Source organism: Epinephelus fuscoguttatus, linkage group LG7, assembly GCF_011397635.1.
Source record: "Epinephelus fuscoguttatus linkage group LG7, E.fuscoguttatus.final_Chr_v1".
Lineage (NCBI taxonomy): Eukaryota > Metazoa > Chordata > Actinopteri > Perciformes > Serranidae > Epinephelus > Epinephelus fuscoguttatus.
Genome location: NC_064758.1, coordinates 20,065,204 through 20,085,599, shown reverse-complemented (window position 1 = coordinate 20,085,599; position 20,396 = coordinate 20,065,204). Strand labels below are relative to the sequence as shown.

General features: G+C 41.2%; 1 protein-coding gene across 2 annotated transcripts in view; it reads left to right on the top strand.

Moving 5' to 3' along the window:
- Positions 1-5,833: 5,833 nt before the first annotated feature.
- cntn3a.1 (contactin 3a, tandem duplicate 1) overlaps positions 5,834-20,396 on the top strand; it is a 108,298-nt gene continuing 93,735 nt past the window's right edge. Inside the window, exons 1-2 of one of the 2 annotated variants that reach the window (XM_049581070.1) lie at positions 5,834-6,357; positions 14,782-14,925. In XM_049581070.1, the coding sequence (XP_049437027.1) occupies positions 14,871-14,925 (55 nt within the window). In that variant the 5' untranslated portion in view covers positions 5,834-6,357; positions 14,782-14,870. Of the gene's footprint in view, positions 6,358-8,073; positions 8,218-14,781; positions 14,926-20,396 lie in introns of those variants that run through there. The other variant, XM_049581072.1, reaches the window with a different exon arrangement.

Below are 20,396 nucleotides of genomic sequence, written 5' to 3'. Positions count from 1 at the left end.
GGTTACCAGCAGTCTATAAAATGTTAAAAAACATGAAGAATGTCCTTCACACGCTCCCTGGGCTCAAGATAATGTCTTTAAACTGCTTATGCGGTCCAACCAACAGTCCAAAACCCTAAGGTATTTAATTTACAATGCTATAAAACTGCTGTAAAATGGCAAATAATCACATTTGAGAAGATGGAACATTTCAGCACCCCAAACCTTAGTGACATGCCTGCCTCACTTTGATATTAAATGTGTAGTGTGGATGTAAACGTATCACTCCTCCTCCTCCTTACTCCATTACATGGATACATTTTAATGTCAGCCATAAAACATGGCCGGACACTGCACTTTCAATTTGGTATTATTTCTTTTCCTTGTATCATAAGTAACCCTCTCATGTCAAATAGGGTGAGTGCACTCATATGTTTTTGATCCATTAGATAGACAGGATTTCACCATTATTCATTCAGTTTGCTGCTTTAAGGCAACAGGGCTCTAATCCTTAAAGAGGCAGTTCAAAGCAAAATACATATTTTTCCCATCACCTGTAGTGCTATTTATTAGTCAAGATTGATTTAGTGGGAGTTACCGAGTGTTGTAGAGATGCATGCCTTCTCTCGAATATAATGGACCTAGATGGCACTCAGCTTTTGGTACTCAAAGCAACTAAAAATACATGTGAAAAACTCAACAGCAATGTCTCTTTACAGAAATCATGACCCGGTTACTCGAGGTAATCTACAGACCTTGTTGTGAGCAGTTTCAGATATGAACTATTTTCTTATAACCAAACTAAACCCATCAATCATATCATCACGCAGAAAGAAGTGTGCATCTACTCATGAACGGGAGGGAAACCCACACTGACACGGGAAGAACATGTGGACTCTGCATGAAAGGCTTCCCCCACCCTGGAGTTTGGCCCCCCGAGGTGACAGTGCTAACCACTGCATCACCATGCCGCTCTGCAGTGCCATTTCTTGATCTAGATTGCTTTGGTGTGAGATACAGAGAGTTGGGGATATCGGCTGTAGAGATGTCTGCCTTCGCTCGAATACATGAAACTTGATGGCACTCAGCTTGTGGTGCATAGAGCACCAAAAAAATACCTTTCAAAAACTCAACAGCAGTTTCACTTTACAGAAATCAAGACTCAAGATGATCCATAGACCTTATTGTGAGCAGTTTCATGTAGGAACTATTTTCTGTCTACTGAACTACACCTGCCAACTGTATCATTGTGCAGAAGGAAACGTGCATCTACTGTTAGCTCACCTAGCACCACTGAGCTAGCTAACATTACAGCTCAGCTGAGGAGGACACCATTAATGTTCACATCTTGCCCTGTCACAAGCATGAGCCTTTTGTCCATATGTAGGTGCACGTTTCCTTCTGCACGATGATCTGGTTGGTGGGTGTAGTTATGGTTATAAGAAAATAGTTCCTACATGAAACTGCTCACAACAAGGTCTGTGGATTATCTTGAGTAACCAGGTCATGAGTTCTGCAAAGAGACATTGCTGTTTATCTTGAGCACCACAAGCTGAGTGCCATCTAGTTCCATTATATTCGAGAGAAGGCCAATATTGCTAACACAATTTACACCAAAACAATCTAGATTAGAAATGAAAATCGCCTATTTACTCCGTGTCTGTGTAGCAATCCTTTATCAGGCTCTAAGGTTTAGCTGTCATCAGCAGCATTAAATGGGCAAGAAAATATGTCCAAACAAAAGCCAAAATAAAAGTTTAAATAGTGGATGCCAACTGCAGCTGAAAAAGTTTAACATCACAGTCATTCCTGGGCCAGCTCTGCAGGTCAGGAAAGCATCCTCACATCAGGCATCAGCCTCTGGTTTCACTCCACGTCCTCCTGTCCTACGGATAAGCTCCAGTGTGCTGTCTGCATTGCTGAGCAGGCGAGTGAGCTGTTGACTGCCCTTCATTTGATTAAAAGTGAATGACATCATGCAGAGACAAGGGCAGGGAGGATTGCCCTAACTCAGTCGATGCACACCCAGGTTACCATCTGTGCCAAAATCTTTGCTTTAACACACAAGACAGGTCCTGTTCAAAGTCCCCCTTCACCTCAGTCAATTCTTACAAGTTCCATTTAAATCAGTTTCACCTAAAATGCAAAAGTATTAAATTCATAAGTCAAAACAAGGTTTTGATGTGTTGCACTTTAGAGAAAATGAATTGGAATGTTGTAATTTTAGATTATACATGTTGATTTTGCTGCTACCATGGAGAAGTAACAAATAGTGAGTCACAGAATTAAAAGATAAATAGAGGATAACAAATTATATATTTCTCTGAGTTATCTTAGTTTAATAGATCTGTAGTTAGGTTAACTTGAGAGTAACAGGAGCTTTGCATATAACAGTATGACACAAACGAATGAGCTAGGGAAAATGTTTGCGATTAAAGTCAACATTTTATTTAAGATCACCGGTTTGGATGTGTCTAAAGGAGCGTGTGGCAGTGTGACACCTCTGCAGAGAGTAATCTGCCTTTTTTTTTTTGCTCTCAGAGAAAAACGCTTGTCTTCCTGACTCCTGGTGGCATTGACAAGTTGCTCATTTCAGCATCTCATTTACAGCCTCAAGACAAACGTAATTCATGTATTTAAATGACATCTTCCAAACAACAATGAAAAGCTCATTGTCACACAGAGCTGGCCGCATGCAGTATGTGCCTCCATGGAGAGCAGAGGGAAATGAGTAAAACTGCATGAGGTCAAATTCAGTTAGTTTTCCTTTGGAAGAAATCATCACAGTATAAACGATAAGAAAATTTCCCTCCAGTCTTGAGCATTAAAGAATTCATGAAATATTCAAGCCCAGTTGCAGATATTTGTGTTTAGGGTGGCTATACTATTAAGTGTTCCTTGGAGCTTTGATGTGCCATTATTAGCTGTGTGTATGGGTGGCTAAGGAATACTAAATGTTCATTCAGTAGGTTAATCCAAATACTCTTTTTCCCTTTGCCTTTCCAAGGCTCAGCGGGGCATTCAGTAATTTCTGCTGTAATTATCAGTCTCCCATTGGCTCAAACAGAAGTAGATTCTCTTAAATCCCACTCAACATTATGAGTGGATTATGAGCCAGAGGCATAGTGCATATAACAAGTTCTGACTGTTTAAACTTCATGAGCTGGCAGTCTGTCCTGTTTTGTCGAACAGAGGTACAAAATGATAGAAACAAATACATAATCATGCCCATGCCAACTGACAAAGATGTGTTGCTCCTGATACTACTCTGCTTCTTTATTTCTTGTATTAATTTTGTGTTAATTCGCCATACCACACACACACACACACACACACACACACACACACGGGGGGTGGACAAAAAAGTTAACACCTCATGAAAAATTGCTGCAACTGTGAATAATTTTCCTACAGTTACAACTGCGGCTACAAAGGTAGGTTATTTAAGGTGGAATGCTATAATCATCACTTTTTTTATATGAGTCAACGCAGCAGGAGGAGGCAACCAACAGAGGCTGAAAACTTCTTTTACCAAACTAAAGTTACATGTAGGAAAAAAAAGTTTATATGTCAGTTAAATATGCAACTACATACATTTTAGAAGGAGAGAGCATTCAAGATGATCATGTGTTTTGCATGAAGGATCGAAATTTTAAGTCTCTATAGCTGTCAAATAAATGTAGTGTAGTAAAGGGATAAAGTGGAAGTACCTCAAAATTGTACTTACTTGAGCAAATGTACCTAGTTTCTATTGTTGCAACAATAGTACAGTACACAGTGTAAAGCAGTGACACTCAATCTATGGCCCGCTAGCTAAATCTGGCCCATAATAAGGTGTTGACTGGCCCGCAGACTATTTTCTATTTCACAATGAAACTAAATTAATCCATACTGGGAATTAATTCTGTACTTCTCAAGTAAATAAGATGCCAGAGTGCATAAAAAGAGCTTGTTTGTTAAGAAAAGGTGCCGGGGAGGATCCCCCATGCCGCCTGACAGAGGTCAGGGGCTTAAATCCTAGAAACCGGCAACCTGTCATTTTGCAAATGTGGCCCCCAGGCAAAACAAGTTGAATATCTCTGGTGAAAAGGGTTGACCAAGGCAGCTGCTACCTCTGCGATTTAGCTACTTAAACCTGAAGTCTTTCCAATAAAAAAAAAAAAAATACATTACATTACATTAAGTATTTCCCTGTAACAACAAACAACTTTACACTTCGATGTCACTACATGTGTTTGACAGCTGTTACCAGTTACTGTGCAGCCTGCACATGTGTTTTTAATTACTCTGGCTGATTTGTCCTCTTGTCAAGTGTGTGTTAGATGGAATTAGATGATGTCACATGAACTAATTATATAACTCAAATACAAGAACAGTATCACGTACAGTACAACAAAACCAACAGAGGGGTGAGGAGGGTGTCAATCAAGCACAGTTTGCACCGGCCCACACAGTCCTGAGAAGCAGAGCTCTAATTAGGCAACATAAGTGAAAACACCTGTCTCTGTGTGTGTGTGTGTGTGTGTGTGTGTGCGTGCGTGTGTGTGTCAACGATGTAGTGGTAGCTGATAAGGTGGGTGTACAACTAGGTGGATGGGTGGGTTATTGAGAAGGAAGTAGATATACTCTCCTATATATTCCAATAGGAGGGTACACTGTAAAAAGTATTGAGACAGAGGTGGGTGTAGCCCTTATACCTGTGTATACCTTCCACTACACCACTGTGTGTGGACTTTGGAGGCACTTAAGGATTTTTTAAACAAAATATATAATCACTGTACAACATGTGGTGCCTTATTATTGATCCCACCACCAAGCAGTAAAATAGTAAGTCTAGCTTTGCCAACCACAGCATTAAAATCCAGCATCAGTAATAACAGTCCATATCCTCCTGAGACCCTGCGTCCTCCTATGAGGACATCACATTTTTGGTTTCCTGCACCTTATACTTTATTCTGCTTAAATAAGACCTGTTGTCCTCCTTTGTGGACACTTTTTTTGTGCCATCTAGTGGTAGTAAGAGCACAATACACTAATCAATGTAAAAACAAGATGGCGGCCATCACTGCTCAGTCAGTTTGCCGCTGACCCTGACACAAACGTGGACAAGGTCCAAAATCTGATCACATCAAATAGTTGAAACTTGTTTATTTATGATTAATAATGTTTGTAGTTTGATATGGCAACAAATTTGACCGATTGTAGTGACAGTAACAAGCTAAGACACTGTAAATTAGGAAGTAGGCCTACTCGTTTGAGGACACTGGGACTTTATCCTCAGCTTGTTGAAGGACATTGGGACTTTATTATCGTTGACAATGTGTAGTTTTTTTATACTTATCCGGTCCTAGTGATCCCAAATAGCTAGGAGACATTAAAAATGCATACCAAACAAAAGTTCGAGTCTCAGGAGGATACACAGATACACACTTAAAGGGTCCTCTCTGCATAATAGCATCTTTAACTTTACATTTTTTACAGTATTTACACTTTTAACTCAACATTTTTTAAAGAGAGTATTTTACTCTGTTCACACTCTGGTATTGCTACTCTATGTAAAAGCATCTTAACATTTTCACATTTTAATTCCTGACTGTCCAGAAGGGGAAAAAAAGAACAAAAAACAACAAAGATCCCACACAAAACAAACAAATAAACCAACAAACAGCAACAGCAACCAAATATTTCTCCTACATTCAAAGGCTCGTGAGTCTTCGTGTCATGTTGGGGATGGGACATCGTGGAGAGCGTGCTGTGAACCTGCAGCGTGGACAAAAAAAAAGAAAAACCACACACACCTACTGTATACCCACCTCTGATGCCCCATGTGCCAGTGCCGCCGCGCGCGCAGCCAACTCCAGTCCTCATCCTGTGGACCAGCCGGACGCCCACACTGAACACCGCCGTCAGCCACACCGTTAAACTCTCTCTGCTCCTCAAATGAATTCACACAGCCATATTTAGAAACCTCCACACCGCAGAGCTCCTTGCTGGAAGCCACGGCTGCGGGTTTAGTTCGGAGGAGCCTGGCGGCGGCGCGAGCACGACTGCCGGGGTGCCCTAAATGAATGTGCCGGGGACCGGAGTGTGGAGAGCGGAGGACCGGGCTGCGAGCAACTACTCGGACTCTGAGCACACCGAGGGCACTTAAGGGTGGGGAAGAGTGAAAGGGTAGCCTGCCTCTCCGAAGAGGCGAGAGGAGAGTTTTGGGGCCGTTTCTACGAGAGCAACATCCGCACTTTGAAGAGACCAACTTCACTGTCGCCGTCGACTCGATGCTGGGAGCTGTTGGAGCTCAGGGAGTGAGGAGATGCGCGGTGTAACATGGATATCCGAGAAGGGATAAACAGCCGAAAACACCACAGGGGACACACTCAGGTAAATAAATACAACTATTTGCTTTCCTCTATATTGTGCGTAAATTCTAATGTCAACATTGCCAACGTTTTATTGCTTATTTTCGGTGTGTGCGATCATCAGGCTGCTCAGTCTACACAAACTTCCACTTCTGGCATCGCAGATAATCACAGGAAAATAGTGGGAAATGTATTATAGTAGACATTCACCGAAAAACCAGCAAACATGCCGGCATGTTTTGGGGGTTTCAGACTGCTTATTTTGTATCTCTCTCAGTCAGTAGTAGGCGGCACACACATAATAACAACATGTCCAGTGTGTAATGTCAAGGCATACATTCGCATCCATGCCTTTTATAGCCATGTGTCAATTAGAAAACTAACACATTTGAGACACCAGGTCCCAGATGACAATTTCCACACAGCCCCTTTGAGATAATAACATTTCCTGTGCCCTCTAATTGCCATGGGCATCATTGATAGCATGCATCTTTTCTGTAAGAGGGGCACAAATGCACCTATTAATTCTTCCTCATTCATAACCTCCTAGCAGAACTCATTTGTCGTCAGCCATCAACAGGGGATTGGACTCAGTCCAGTCTCATCATCTCAGCCTTTCTTTGATTGCACCCAGCTCCGAGCCTGATTGCTGCTCAGATTGTCTAAAGTCCTTTGGCGTGTGACTCTGGTGGAAATGGCTATCCTCATGAAATCAAGTGTCCATATGTCTGAGGGGAGCTGCCCTGCACATCATGATTCTGTCATTAAGTAAATTGGATGGTGGCTCAGGATGGGGTCCTTTTGACAATTAACACCTCTGTTACTAAATGTTTGTGTCATCCTCCCCTTTGTTTACAGGGAAGTCTCAGTGTTGTGAGCACTTTCTTTTGTTTCATGTTGACATAATGCCAGCTGGATGTGCCCTGGGCGTAACTGTTCCAACCAAAAAGCTGTGGTTTAATTCCCTACACAAACACTACTTTGGAGCACAGTTACTCCTCTTACCTTTTAGTATCCAAGCGGTTGGGATAGTAGAGCTGCTACTACACATCTCCTTGGGGATGTGTGCTTATGGCTGGACACGTTTCTGGTGATGTCACTGGCTCAGAGAGAGGAGGAGGAAGGGGGTGGGGGGGACATGAAGTTCATAGTACCCCACTGAGCAGAGCCTGGTCTGCATGAGAAGTGGAGGAACTGCACACAGACTGTCGAAGGTTGATGCAGGCAAAATTATGTGCATTCTGATAGGTACAAGGAGGGTTTATCATTTTTCCAGCATTTTAGCGCAACAGTAGGCAAGCATAGGTTGGATGATCCACATGGTTTCTTCAGAAATCTGTTTTATGTCTCCGCTGTTCATTCAAAAATAAAGGAATGTAGCCGACCCCCCAGCATTTTACCTGCAGAGCTAAGCCAACCTTTATTTTTATTTCAAAGCAAAGTACAGGTATGGTTCAAAGGAAGCTACTAAATTCTACACGATGTATCTTTGAGACTCTTTACAGTAATAATATACAATCTGTAAGTTGGACAGCAGCAACTCAAAGCTGAAAAAACCTATTGCCATAAAATGCTTAAAACTGGCAGCTCGGATTTGTCCTCATCAGAATGCAGTTCCTCTTCCCTGCATCAGAATACCTCAGTGTTTTGCTACATGTGTTGTTTTTCTCCATTTCTCATGCTCACCAGCTCAGCGGGGTACCATGGAGTTCACCTTCCAACCTCCTCCTCCTGTTTTCCAGTCAGTGACATCTTACATGTTACAATAAAATAACAAAATGAGAGAAATGAAAGCATACACAGGAAATCTCGCAAATTTGGACGGTGGTGGTGATGGACATCACAGCAGGAAGTCTCCAGGGACAGCTCAGACAACATGAAAGTGAGGTAATGAATAACGGAAAAACATTTTCACTTGCTATTAGTGGAGTTTCTACTTTTGAAATTGAAAGCAGCATTTACGAGTTGTGGTTTGATTGAAATGCAGTGTGGTGTCAACACAGTGCCTACGATGTACTTTTGCATTGAGGCGCAGTTTAAATGTTTTTCTATACAGTATAGTTAGCTGTATAGTTTTCCATACAGTGCCATCTGCCAGATTCTTTTCTCCCAGTTTGTAAGCCTCAGTGCTCGCAGACACTTAAAGTTTCTTGTCTGTAAGAGGATCTTTCATTCCTCACAGTAATAACAGCTTACTCTTTCTTTGTCGTGGGCTTAAAATTGCTTCCCCGTGATAACTGCTGGGTGCTACCAAAGTGTTTCACCAAAGACCTAAATCTGTGTATTTAAGGAACTATTAATTGGCAGGCTCTTAAATCCTAATGGGATTCTTAATTAGTACCCCAGTAAAGGCAGGTGCACTGGAATTGTCAACCACTTTCAGTCACTAGTTGCGAGGCAAATACACAATATGTTTGCTGCGGGTGCTTAATTAGAGTGATTAAAATCTAGGCCACTCCAGTTTCTTTCCAATAAAGTAAAAAGTCACAGAGATTTATCAATTCACTTACATGTATTGCATGTATTAGGGTGTTTAGAATGAGTGCACTGCTTGTGGTTGAGCCATTTAATCTATTATGCTTTAAGGGTGTTCAGAAACTTTCTGCTGAATTGTGATGCATGGCTCTATAACGCTGTGTGAATTATTACCATACCCTGTGCTCATTTTATTAAAACTTGGGCTTGAGAGCATGCGTGCATGCAGGAAGAACCTTTCAGCATTCTTAGTTGCAGTCGTCACAGGGGAGAATGGGATGAGCGCTTTCGTGGAGCGCCCCTGTTGTGGTCTGGAGAAATGAAGAAGCTGGCATGTGTTATGTCATGCCTGCGGCTTGTGTGCTTAGATCAAAACACCATTAGTCTCTTTGTCTTGTGCCACTATTTGAGGTAGAATCTTGGCTAGGGAATATGTTGGCGCTTCCTTGACTCCCGTGGAGTGCCATTTGTGAGTGAATATGAAAAATTGGGTTGGCACGTAGAGAAGCTTCAAGAAAGTTTGGAGCTTGTTGGGTTATATGCACATAGATTCTTGAAGAGCAGGATTGGCACAGGGAAAGTTTAGGTTTGTTTTGTGGCTTTTTTCATGTCTGCGCAGCTTTGAAAGCACCGCTGAGTTCAGTGTTTACAGCCAGTACAAGCAGAGGGAAGCACGTTCAAAATACCTTTGGAAGCACTGTCGTTATTTTTCTTGTTAAAGTCCCTGTGAAAACGAGGTTAGAGCGCCCTTAGCTTCTGTGCTGTGACGTATTTCCCAGTGAGAAGTAATATTTGAATTTCAAATCCTTTGTATTTGATTGGACCGCTTGAGAGTGGGAGGGCTGAGTTCACTGCTGACTCCACACACACACACACCTCCCTCTCCGTTAGATCACGGGGAGGATGAGGGAGAGATGAATGAGTTAGACTTCCACCTCACTGTTTGGAAATGACAGCAAAGGTTGTGCCCACTGATATCCAAACACACATCTCTCTCCATATTAGCTACTGCCATGCACAAACTGTGCAGTGCAGTGTTATATGAATGATGTGGCTAGCTAGTCAGCGAAAGTCTGATTTGATTGGATGAACTTTTGTAAACGCCCCTGAGTGCAGGATGAGTCATCAAACATTTGAAAGCGTTTGTCCGGGTTTACAGAAGAGAATATACATGGATTTTGATGTAAAAATACTCTGATACTGGTTTTTTTTTTTTTACTTATATTTGGCATACAACAAGAGATAAATGATGAGTTAACACAGGGACACAGGATTAACACTGGGAAATGTATTTGCCATGTCATGGAGACTTTAAAATCACACACGTTTTGTTGGTACAACAGATATGACACCTACACATAGCAAGGACTACGTTCCAGTTTGATGACAAGAAAGAAAAACATTTGCAAACCTTCAAAGAAAAGCAGTATAGCTATATTGGTCACTATATAAATATGTCCCATTGTCACACACACATCTTCATTGCTGTCTTATACAATAATTGAATATTTAGAGTAAGAAAAAAACAAACTGTAAAATACTGTTATCTGATTAGGGCTTGATATCATTATCAGCGCCACTCTTCCACAGAGCTGCTCGGTAAATCTTTGATTCATGTGTGCGGCGAATCAAAGTGTGCAGGATTAGGGAGGAATTTCACGTTCCCTACTACTACGAGTCTCAACTGGAGCACCAGCAGAAAATGAATTTTAAATGACTGGAGGCACTCAGAGCCGTGAGATGAGCCTCACATGCAGGAAAACACTGATCGAGCTGGTGTCTGCAGATTAAGTGAAGTCACAGCTCAGGTGATTAAAGATGCAGCATTGTATGCCATTTCTCCTGGTCTTGTCTCGTTCCTGCAGAGTGTGAGAGTCTGGTCTCATTCATGATTCAGAGCTTTGGGGGGTGTGGGCGTGCGCAAGTGTGTGTGGGGTGCTCATGCATTTTAGCGTGAGTTTTTATCTTCATCTGGACTCTTCAGCCAAAGGGACATGGAGTACCCCTCTATTAATACATTTTTGAGCCCTGAAAAATTGATGGCAGCAGAGAGATCGGGTGTAGTGGAGAGGGTCGAATCAACTGACATCACTGTCAGCGTCTATGGCTGACTGAACTACAATCTGTGGTTTATCAACTCCAGCTGGTGCTGTCAGAGAAGAAGAGGAAAAGAGGTGTCACTTTGACAACACTGAAATTTGGAGGAGCGCTTTGTCTCCGCAGATCTGAGGTTTCTCTCAAAGCAGCTGAATTTCCTCAAAAGTCAAATAGCGTTCAGTTTTATATTCAAGCTTTCTGCTTTTCCAATACATCGCATTGATTCTCTGTAATTAAATAAAGTCTTATTAGACTGGGGAATGAACTCTGACTGGCCTTTCGGGTGTACAGTGCATGCTACAAGGAACTGATCATCAATAAATTGTTGAGTATAAGATATCAAAAAATAGTGATGAAATACACATCACAATTTCCTAAAGTTTGGGTAACCTATTGCTTTTTTGTCTGATCAACAGTCTAAAACCTAAAAATGTTCAATTTACGATAAAATGAAGCTGAGCGAAGCAGCAAATCCTCACATTTACCCAGCCTGAATGAGTGATCGCTTGGCATTTTGGTTACATGATAATAACTAAATTGTTGATTAAGCTTCAAAGAAAAATGTGCGCTAACACCAAGGTCTTCATATAAGACCAGACATCATCTGGTATGTGGGATATTATGAAGTTGGACGTGACATTTGGGCGTTTTACACAACTGTTAAGGGAAATTTTACCCACGGATCATGAAGTCAGAGACGACATCTCTGCAGCTGCACCTGACATTTTGCAGGTCTCTTCTCATCATCACGACTTGCTTCCAATTAAAATGTTTTGATCTTCAAACATCAATCACCGGCAGTTTGGAACACTTTTAGTAAATCTATGTCTGAGCTTTTGAATTGGGCAGGATCATTTATATTAGGGCTGCACAGTTAATGGAAATGTTATTGAAATCACAGTATGGCAAAGTGCAGTATCCAAACTGCAGGAGCTGCAACTTGTGATTAATGTAAAATGTGTCATAACGTTATTAGTAACGTGTTACAGTAATGCCGTTAGTTTTTATATTCAGTAACTTAGTTGCCGTTACCAAACGGTGCGTTACTCCGTTATTTTTGGCCAACATTTTAGCCCTCCACTGTAGAAGACAGTTGCATGTTTCCTATACCGTTTTGTCAAGTTGTAGTCTTACAGTCTCTTGGCTAAACTCCATCCGCTGTCGCTTAGGCGATGTAGCTACGGGCCAACTAAAAAGTTACTTTTCTCAGTAATGCATTACTTTTTGGTTTAACTAACTGAGGTACTTTTTAATGAAGTAACTAGTAACGGTAACTAGTTACTATTTCTCAGTAACAAGCACAGCACTGCATACTACTGGCCTGTGGCGTCTGATAAAAATAAATGCAGTAAAAACTGGGAAGATGAGTAACATGATAAAGCACCTCATCAAACATTGAGAAAACTTCCTGATTGACAACTGCACTGTGTTCAGGAAGGCAAAAAATTAGGTACTCTATTTGTATCGATATGACTTTAAGGGTACTGGTAATGGATCAGTATTGTAATTCTTCTAATGAGACCCAGCCCTACTTGACAGGAATAACGGTGTATGCAGCACGCCCATCACAAGGTGAGCTGTGTTGAAAGGAAGACAATTTATAAATGCGTGTCATATATTGCAGTGAGGTTTTGTATGTTACTCTCCAGTTGCGAAACGAGAAGCTGAATTCATCGCCGGTGTGTCACATTTAAATGCAGTTGAGTTGTACAAATTGGGTCAGGAAATGTTTAGGCCAGGACTGTCATTCCAGCCTTGATCATATTCCATTTTTCAACTACTGGCTTTTTCCAGTGACATGAAAGAGGGGCGTAACTTGAAAGGCGAAGTTTGAAAGCCTTCCCTATCATTAACTTTCATCTCATACAGCAAACAAATGAGAGAATCAATTTGGGATGAAAGTAAGTCATTGGCCTTGTCACTACCACTTAAGGTCACAAGGGTAATTAATTTGTGCTGAAGAGGAAGTCAAATACTGCCGCGGACACTCCCTGACTCCCTCAGCCATCATGTCAGTGCTGAGCTTCTTTGGATCAAAAGGCTGTCTCTTGCCCCCCTCTGCCCCTGAGTAATAAAGATCAAGAGATTGCTGTTAGAGGCCATCAGATACCTGCTTTCATGATTGGGGTGTCTCAATGGTTCACGTGGTCTGGCCATGTACACTTGTGGCGCTGTCAAAGCGGACTCAATTCATTTTAGATGACGAGAGTGTCAAACATTTACATGACTGACAAAACGATAGCTTGAGCAGTTTCTGAAAAGTGTCACATTGCAGCAACAGCTCAATCAGTGGCCCGTGTTTACTTTGTTAGTCAAATTAAAACTTGAAAATGTGTCTAATTTAGTTTTGATAGGAATGTTAGACGTTAACAAAACATTTAAATAACATGGTCCATATGTGGAGCCGGAATAAAAAAAGTTTTGCTGAATTTCTAGGCTCCTCTTTTTTCGTTTAAAGACATTGTGTGGAGTAATTTATTCAGCACATCTTTCACAATTATTCCCTCAAAGGAGGAGCACTCCAAAAATATCCAGGAGCACAAGAAGGGATTTGAAGTCTCTCTGTTTTATTATTAAAAGCCAACATTTACTCATGACATTTGCATCCTAATAACTGCAAGATAAGTTGGAACTAAGATGACACTCTAAACCCAATCTCCATAATGAGATTTATAGGGGAAAAGTGTTGCCTTTTAATGGTTTAGTACACGCAGAAGGAAGAGAAGTGTAGGCGAACGTGTCAGGGACGCACTTGATATATTCACATAAGCATCAGTATGCTCAGTCATGCCTTTCAGTGGTGCAAAGATAAGAGGCACGCAGATAACTGGGAAACTATGAAAGTGTAATCTTTCAGTTGTCTCTCCGTTTTTTGGCACTCGCCTTTTGATAGACTATACTGTATGTTGTTATTAATTTTTTTTCCTCTCATTAATTTCAGCATGCCGGTGGTGTGCAGTCAGAGGAAACTGCGCCATCAGTCAGTTAAATGTACCAGGGAGAGTCAGTTTGAGCAAAGACAATGGCTAATTTCCTCTCTTCATCTTTTCTCACTCCATAACCAGCTCATCATATGCAAACATTTATCTGCCGCTTTATCAGAAGGGATCACAGCCATCAACATGTCGGGGGGCGTTAGAGTATTTAGACAAATAAACACATCACTGTTTTATCAGTGACAGGAGGAATACGTCTCATTATCAGTTAACAACTTTTTTTTGGGGACTTCATTTGAGTCTTAGCTGGGGATAAATTACGGTTTAGTCCTTGAGAAAATCAATTGTGTGAGTCTCCCGGGGGACGGAAAATGGTTTTGCCCTGCGTGCAGTCATCTCTTTATGTCAGAAATACATAATCCCTCTAGCTCAGACGAATCCGAGGAGCCAGGACAGTGCTTTATTACATGCGAGGGAAAGTGTCTGACAACCAGCTTGCTTTTTTTGTTTTGTCTCAGCAGGTTTGAGTACAAGCAATCCCTTTATGTTCCTCTTGCAGACATGATCCCTATTATGCAATGTTAAGCACACTTAAGCAAACTCTACAGCACGAGTGTTTTGTAAGTGCTTCGCTTGGACAAATTATTTTCTGTTTGCAGAAGACAGAGCGACTTCTCGATCGTTCTCGCAGATATAAGCGCACATTATACCCCCCAGACAATCACGGCGTCTGCAATTCAAAACAGAGCCGCTATTAACTGTCACCTTGACCTGAGAAGTGTTTGCAAAGATTTAATGTTATTAGAAAAGATTTTTTTTACCATCCTCTTGTATTTTATATTATAAAAAGTCCTTGCATAGTAAACAGAAACAATTGCTGTCCACTACTATTATATGGTGTCTAATGGCTTCCCCCTCCTTTTGCTTTCATTTGACAGAAGAACGGTGAAAGTGTTGGAAAGGACAAAGCCAGGATTCTACACACCTGTGATTTGATGTGAGCTTGTATTGACCTGAGACCATTAAAATGGAGTTGCTATGGAAACTTATACTGCTGCTGTCATTGGTGGAGTGTCTGGCAGGTAAGCCTCCCAAACATGCACTTTTTTATGTTGTTAGCATAGGGCTTATGAATTGTTATTTATAGATTTTTTTTGTGTGTGTGTGTGTGTGATGGCGCCTTGGCATACAGAACAGATGGCACTTAAAAGCAAAATGGAAAAAGTAAAAGATTTTATGGCAAGGTGCGCCCAAAGCTTCCCTCCAATTTTTTTTTTTTTTTTTTTTTTACAAATGGTAGGAAAGGTTCACCTTGTTTTCAGCTCAAGGCAGCAAATCAACATTCATTCAGTTGTGCATAGCAGCTATCTCTTTTTTCCCCCACAGTGAATCCTGTTGGAAGAAGAATAAGCCAGGTTGCTATCTGTGAGAGACAGCCCCTATCTCGCGGTTGAATGTGTAGTCATTCATTTTAAAAGGCCCCTCAATTGTTACCCTAATTGAGATTGCACTGGCAGTAGTGCAGAAATCTCGCCATTGATCTTGCTTTTAATGAGAGACCTAATTTTCCTCCCTTACAAAATGTTCAGGGTCAAATGCTAGTTCTCTTCAGAACGTCAGAGTCTGAAGCTGAGAACAAGATGAATAAGGGCTTTGTCGCATGAGCACGGTATCTTGAGGAATGAGTAATCTTTCATGTTGCCTTGCTCCAAATCAGCAGCCCCTCCTCACAGCTGGGACCTAAAATAATTAGCGTGCGTGCGTGCGTGTGTGTGTGTGCTTGTAACTGTCACTGTGTGTATTTTTTTTGTGCATGCGTGTCTCTTTTCAAAAGCACAACAGCACGCCGGCACCTAAATTTGCCTACATGGCAATTAGCACCACTTATCACTAAATCCAATACACATCAGTGGATGTTTAATGAGGCTTTCCGCAGGGAACTGTGACTCACTGTGGGATTAGGATCTACACCACAAGTCTGGATCACATATTATGTCCTACTTAAGCATTGTGTTGAATATACAGACGAGTGGCTGTCTTCAAAATCAGTGGAAATCCTGCCACAAACCTGACAGAGTTCTGATCTCAGACATACAGCTTTAAGGATACAACTGAAGTCTGCATTCTGTGCTGCGCCATAGATCCCCGCCACAAAATGCACTCCTGCAATCACGAGGTGGAGAAACCACATTCAGGGTTATTTATTCAAAGCAAATTAGTGCTTAACAAAGGAGCAGAGGGCAAATCGTTTCTGAAAAGCATTGTGTTGCACAGCCCTTGCCTCACTCTTGAGGCTCACACTCACAGTTGGTAACACAGAGTAACCTAGCATTAATATTCAGCAAGGGGTTACATTACATATGCTCTGCTTGCAAGACAAGTATGGCGCAATATAACGATAGACCTCCAAAGCCTCTGTGTTCTGAGGAAGACTTGATAAGCATTTTAGTATGCAGACGCGCAGTACTGGGTAGAGGAAGGCACAGTGTGAGGGTGTTAGATAGGTACTCCTAGGTAGTTTATTTATCCAGACTTGGAAGTGTTTTTTTTTAAACAGTAGGCATCGGCTGTGTGGGAGAGCACTGGGGCCAAGGGGAAGTCATTCCCATAGTGAGTTCATCGGGAGTTAACCAGCTCTCCCCCCGTTCCTCCCATAGGGTCTGAACTGCCCGAGGCAGGGGCGTGTACTGACAAACACACATAGTGTTTGTGTGAATATGTGAGTATGAGAGAGAGAGAGCGAGGGAGCAAAGAGGAGGCGTTAAGGTACGGCTGGATGCGGTTAGCCCCACACAGACACAGCTAACCTTCACACAGCAAGCCACTTCCAGCACTGGATCAACAGTCTCCATCTGACAGAAGTGGTTTTGTCACATAGTCATAACCTGGCTGGTAGAGCATGCTCACAAAGGTGTGTAACCAAGAGAGCTCCATTTATTCTTATAAAGTCACTCATTATCTGTAAGACCTACAGAGAGGAGATGGAATTTCTGTTCTCACTGCGATGTATATTAAAATATATTAAAGAGACAGCGTGCAGTGATCTGGTTATTAAGAAAAAGCTTGCTGGACATATTCCGTCTCACTACACAACCTGCCAAAAACATACATCATTTGATGCAAAATATTGATTTCAAAACATTTTACGAGAAGATCGATGAATTTACAAGCATCTGCCGAAAAATAATTGGCAGGAGTGCAAATCAGAGAAACATCTGTAGTTGGCATTGAAGGGCTACAATTTAGGAGCACTGGAAACAGAAATGTAAACAAATCCAGGAAGATTGCCGCTAAGGCTCTAACCAGTAATCAAATGTGTTGTGCTTTCAGAACAATTCAGAATTAATATGGGAAAAATCTTCCATGGTTAGTTGAGTGGGTGTCAACAGTTTTGGAGACGTAATGCATTTTTGGCACAGGGTCTAGGTGTTTAATTTAATGAAAGAATCAACAAAATCTCTTGGACTTGTTGAAAGTGGAGTGATATGATTAGATGTCTGGCTACAGAAATAACTCAGACTGTGTTTGTTGGCCAATCAAGCGAGTATTCAACAAAGCTGTAAAGAGTTTTTATTGTGTCTAACAAAAGTGGCTTGACACAGCAGTCACTGGATGATGAGTTTGTCGTACTGGAAAACTGTAAGCATTAAAGGGTAACTCCACATTTTATAAGTCTATGTTAATTCAACACCGAAATGCCTACAACCTTACAAACGTTACTGATCGCTGTAATTGTTTCTCCTGACCAGCCCGTACTGGCTGTGAGGGCATCCGTTCCTAAAGTGATGTAATACATGAGGGACAAAATCCTCAGGCTTTGTTCCGTGTAAAAATGGATTTTCAAGTTTTGAAGCTAAAATAAGCCCTCAGCAGTCTGAGTCGGTCAGATCATGTGGGTATCTTCAAGTTTTGTTCATTTTAGTGTGAAATTCACTTTTTTTTTTTTTTTTTTTTAGTTATTGTTTCTTCAAACAGTGTCTTTGCTGAGCCGTAGGGAGGCACAGTTACAAATAGGGATGAGATGGTTACCAGTTTGTGATAAACCACAGCAAAATTCCTCACAGTTAGTGTTACCGTTTTAAAATGTTATTTCTCGTTAAAACTGTGTTTAATTACTGTACTTAAATACTGTTAAGCATCAGCATCCAGCCTTCTAAGACTAAATCTGAAGTGTGGTCATATTTTGTCTTTTGTAAGAGTGCTTATTTTGGTTTATATATAACGAACAGGGCAACATTTCCAAAACATTGTGTCCTGATGGAATGCAAAACAAATCACTTTTATTGCATTTGATATGGTTTTCCAATGATTACATGTCGTTCTGAGACCCTGTGTCCTCATAAGAGGACATCATATTTTAGGTTTACTTGACCTTGTACTTAATTCTGCTTAACGTAGACCTGTTGTCCTCGTTCATGGACACTTTCCTGTGCCATCTAGTGGTAGTAAGAGCACAATACACTAATCCATGTAAAAACAAAATGGCAGTCATGTCAGTCAGTCATCTCTGCCATGTCAGTCTGCAGCTAGTCTCGCTCACCAGACCTTTCTCAAGAAAAGAAAGGTCTGGCTGGGCCGACTCTCACTTTAAGATTGGAGAAAAAAAACGCCCCGGCTGCTTGTATTTCGTTCAACCAATCACAATCGTTCTGGGCGGTGCCACAGCAACGGTGCGCTTGCAAAAATATTGCCGGGGGGAAACAGGTTTTGGTGTAACACCCACAAAAATATCGCCTACAGGACGCGAACCATGGCAGAAAAATGGCTACATCCCCGCAAGATCAAACACCGCAAAAGTTAGTAAAGGACGTGTTGAAAACGGTTGAAAACTGCTACACAACCGGAGGTGGTGGGGCGGGACTTCAGAGGGTGGCTCGTTCCGCCCAATGAGAGGCTGATCTCTGCAGCGAACTTCCGCCCACTCAGACTAGTCTGCAGCTGACCCTGACACAAAAGTGGACAAGGTCCAAAACCTGATCACATTTTATGGTTGCAACTTGTTTCTTTATGATTAATAATGTTTGTGGTTTGATAGGGCAATAGATTTGACCAATTTTAGCAGCAGTAAGACGCTGTTAATTAGAAAGTACTCGTTTGAAGACATTGGGACTTTATTGTTGTCCCTTTTGAGGACATTGAGATATACTTATTGTCTCATTTGAGGACATTGGGATTTAATTATCATTGACAATGTTTCGTTTTTTTTTGTAGTTATGTGGTCCTACTGATCCCAAATAGCTAGGAGAAATTAAAGATGCATACCAAACAAAAGTTGTATTTGTGGTTGTCAAAATAAAATTTGAAATGATTTCACTGTGTATCGTTTTAACAAAACTGTGATAATACTGATGACTGTGATCATTTCAGTCACTGTAATTGTGATATGGGAAAAAATAAAAATAGTAAATTTTGCACTAAAAACATATAATTTTGGAAGATAGCTTCATGATTTGTGTGACTGCAACTGCTGATCTCTCATATTAGCTTTGGTTAAATGGTGGGATGCACTGTTGCACAGAAAAAGGACTGTGCATTTGGCAGGAGGAATTATTCCAAAACTGTGTAAATGCACATATGAGCATGTAAATATAGAAATATAAATAAACACTTACCTATCCTTTAATATGACACAGTTAGCAGTCACCCAAAATAAATACTCACAAGACTAGACTTAGATCCCCCCACTGTTCATTTAAAGCAGGTTCACGTCTTAGTGATGCGTAGTGAAAATGAAGGGCTGCTCCTGGCCAGCAGTATAATCTCCTAGAACTACTTTTACTTTGCTCTGTATCCCCCCTGTGTGCATCCCAGAGACGACTGGAGTTTCAAATATTGACTTACCTCATTGATTCATCAGAACATGGCAAAGCCTTTTAGGAATCCTTAAGCAAGGATTTTATTGCATCTTTGAAGTTCTGTATATGTGAAGATGTGGAATATTCCCCTGTGAGTCTTTCCTCCCATGGCTGGCTGTATTTTTCACTTCATCTAGAAATGAAAACTCGTCCAATTTAACTGTGTTTGCGTACACAGTGTAGCGTTAATTATGGAGCCATAATAATGAATCCGTACTGTGTGTTATTTCTTGTAAATACATCACTATCAATTAAACAGCGATATAAATTTGTGTCGGATACATGCTGTAGCCTGCAGCACTGCTGTGAGCTGCTTTTACAGGCATATTTCAGCATCTACTGATGCTGCAGTTACTATTCTGTAAAGATTACTTGATATTACTTCGAACAGGTGACGACAGCGTGATGACAGTAATTATACTGCATCCATCAGAAAGAATTAAAGGAACAGTGTGTAGGATTCAAATGATTAAGTGGCATCTAGCAGTGACTGCAGATTGCAACCAGCTGAAACGTATCCCTTGTGCTAAGTGTGGAGAAAGAATTCTAAAGGATTCCTTTAGTGTTAATTGTTCAGGAGGTTTTTACTGGGGACTGAATTATCCACAAGGTCTGTTCCTCTCCGAAACAAACACCAGGTGATTTAAACCAGAAAGAGTGCCCCAAATCTGTGTTTCTCCGATGCTCTTTGGTGAATC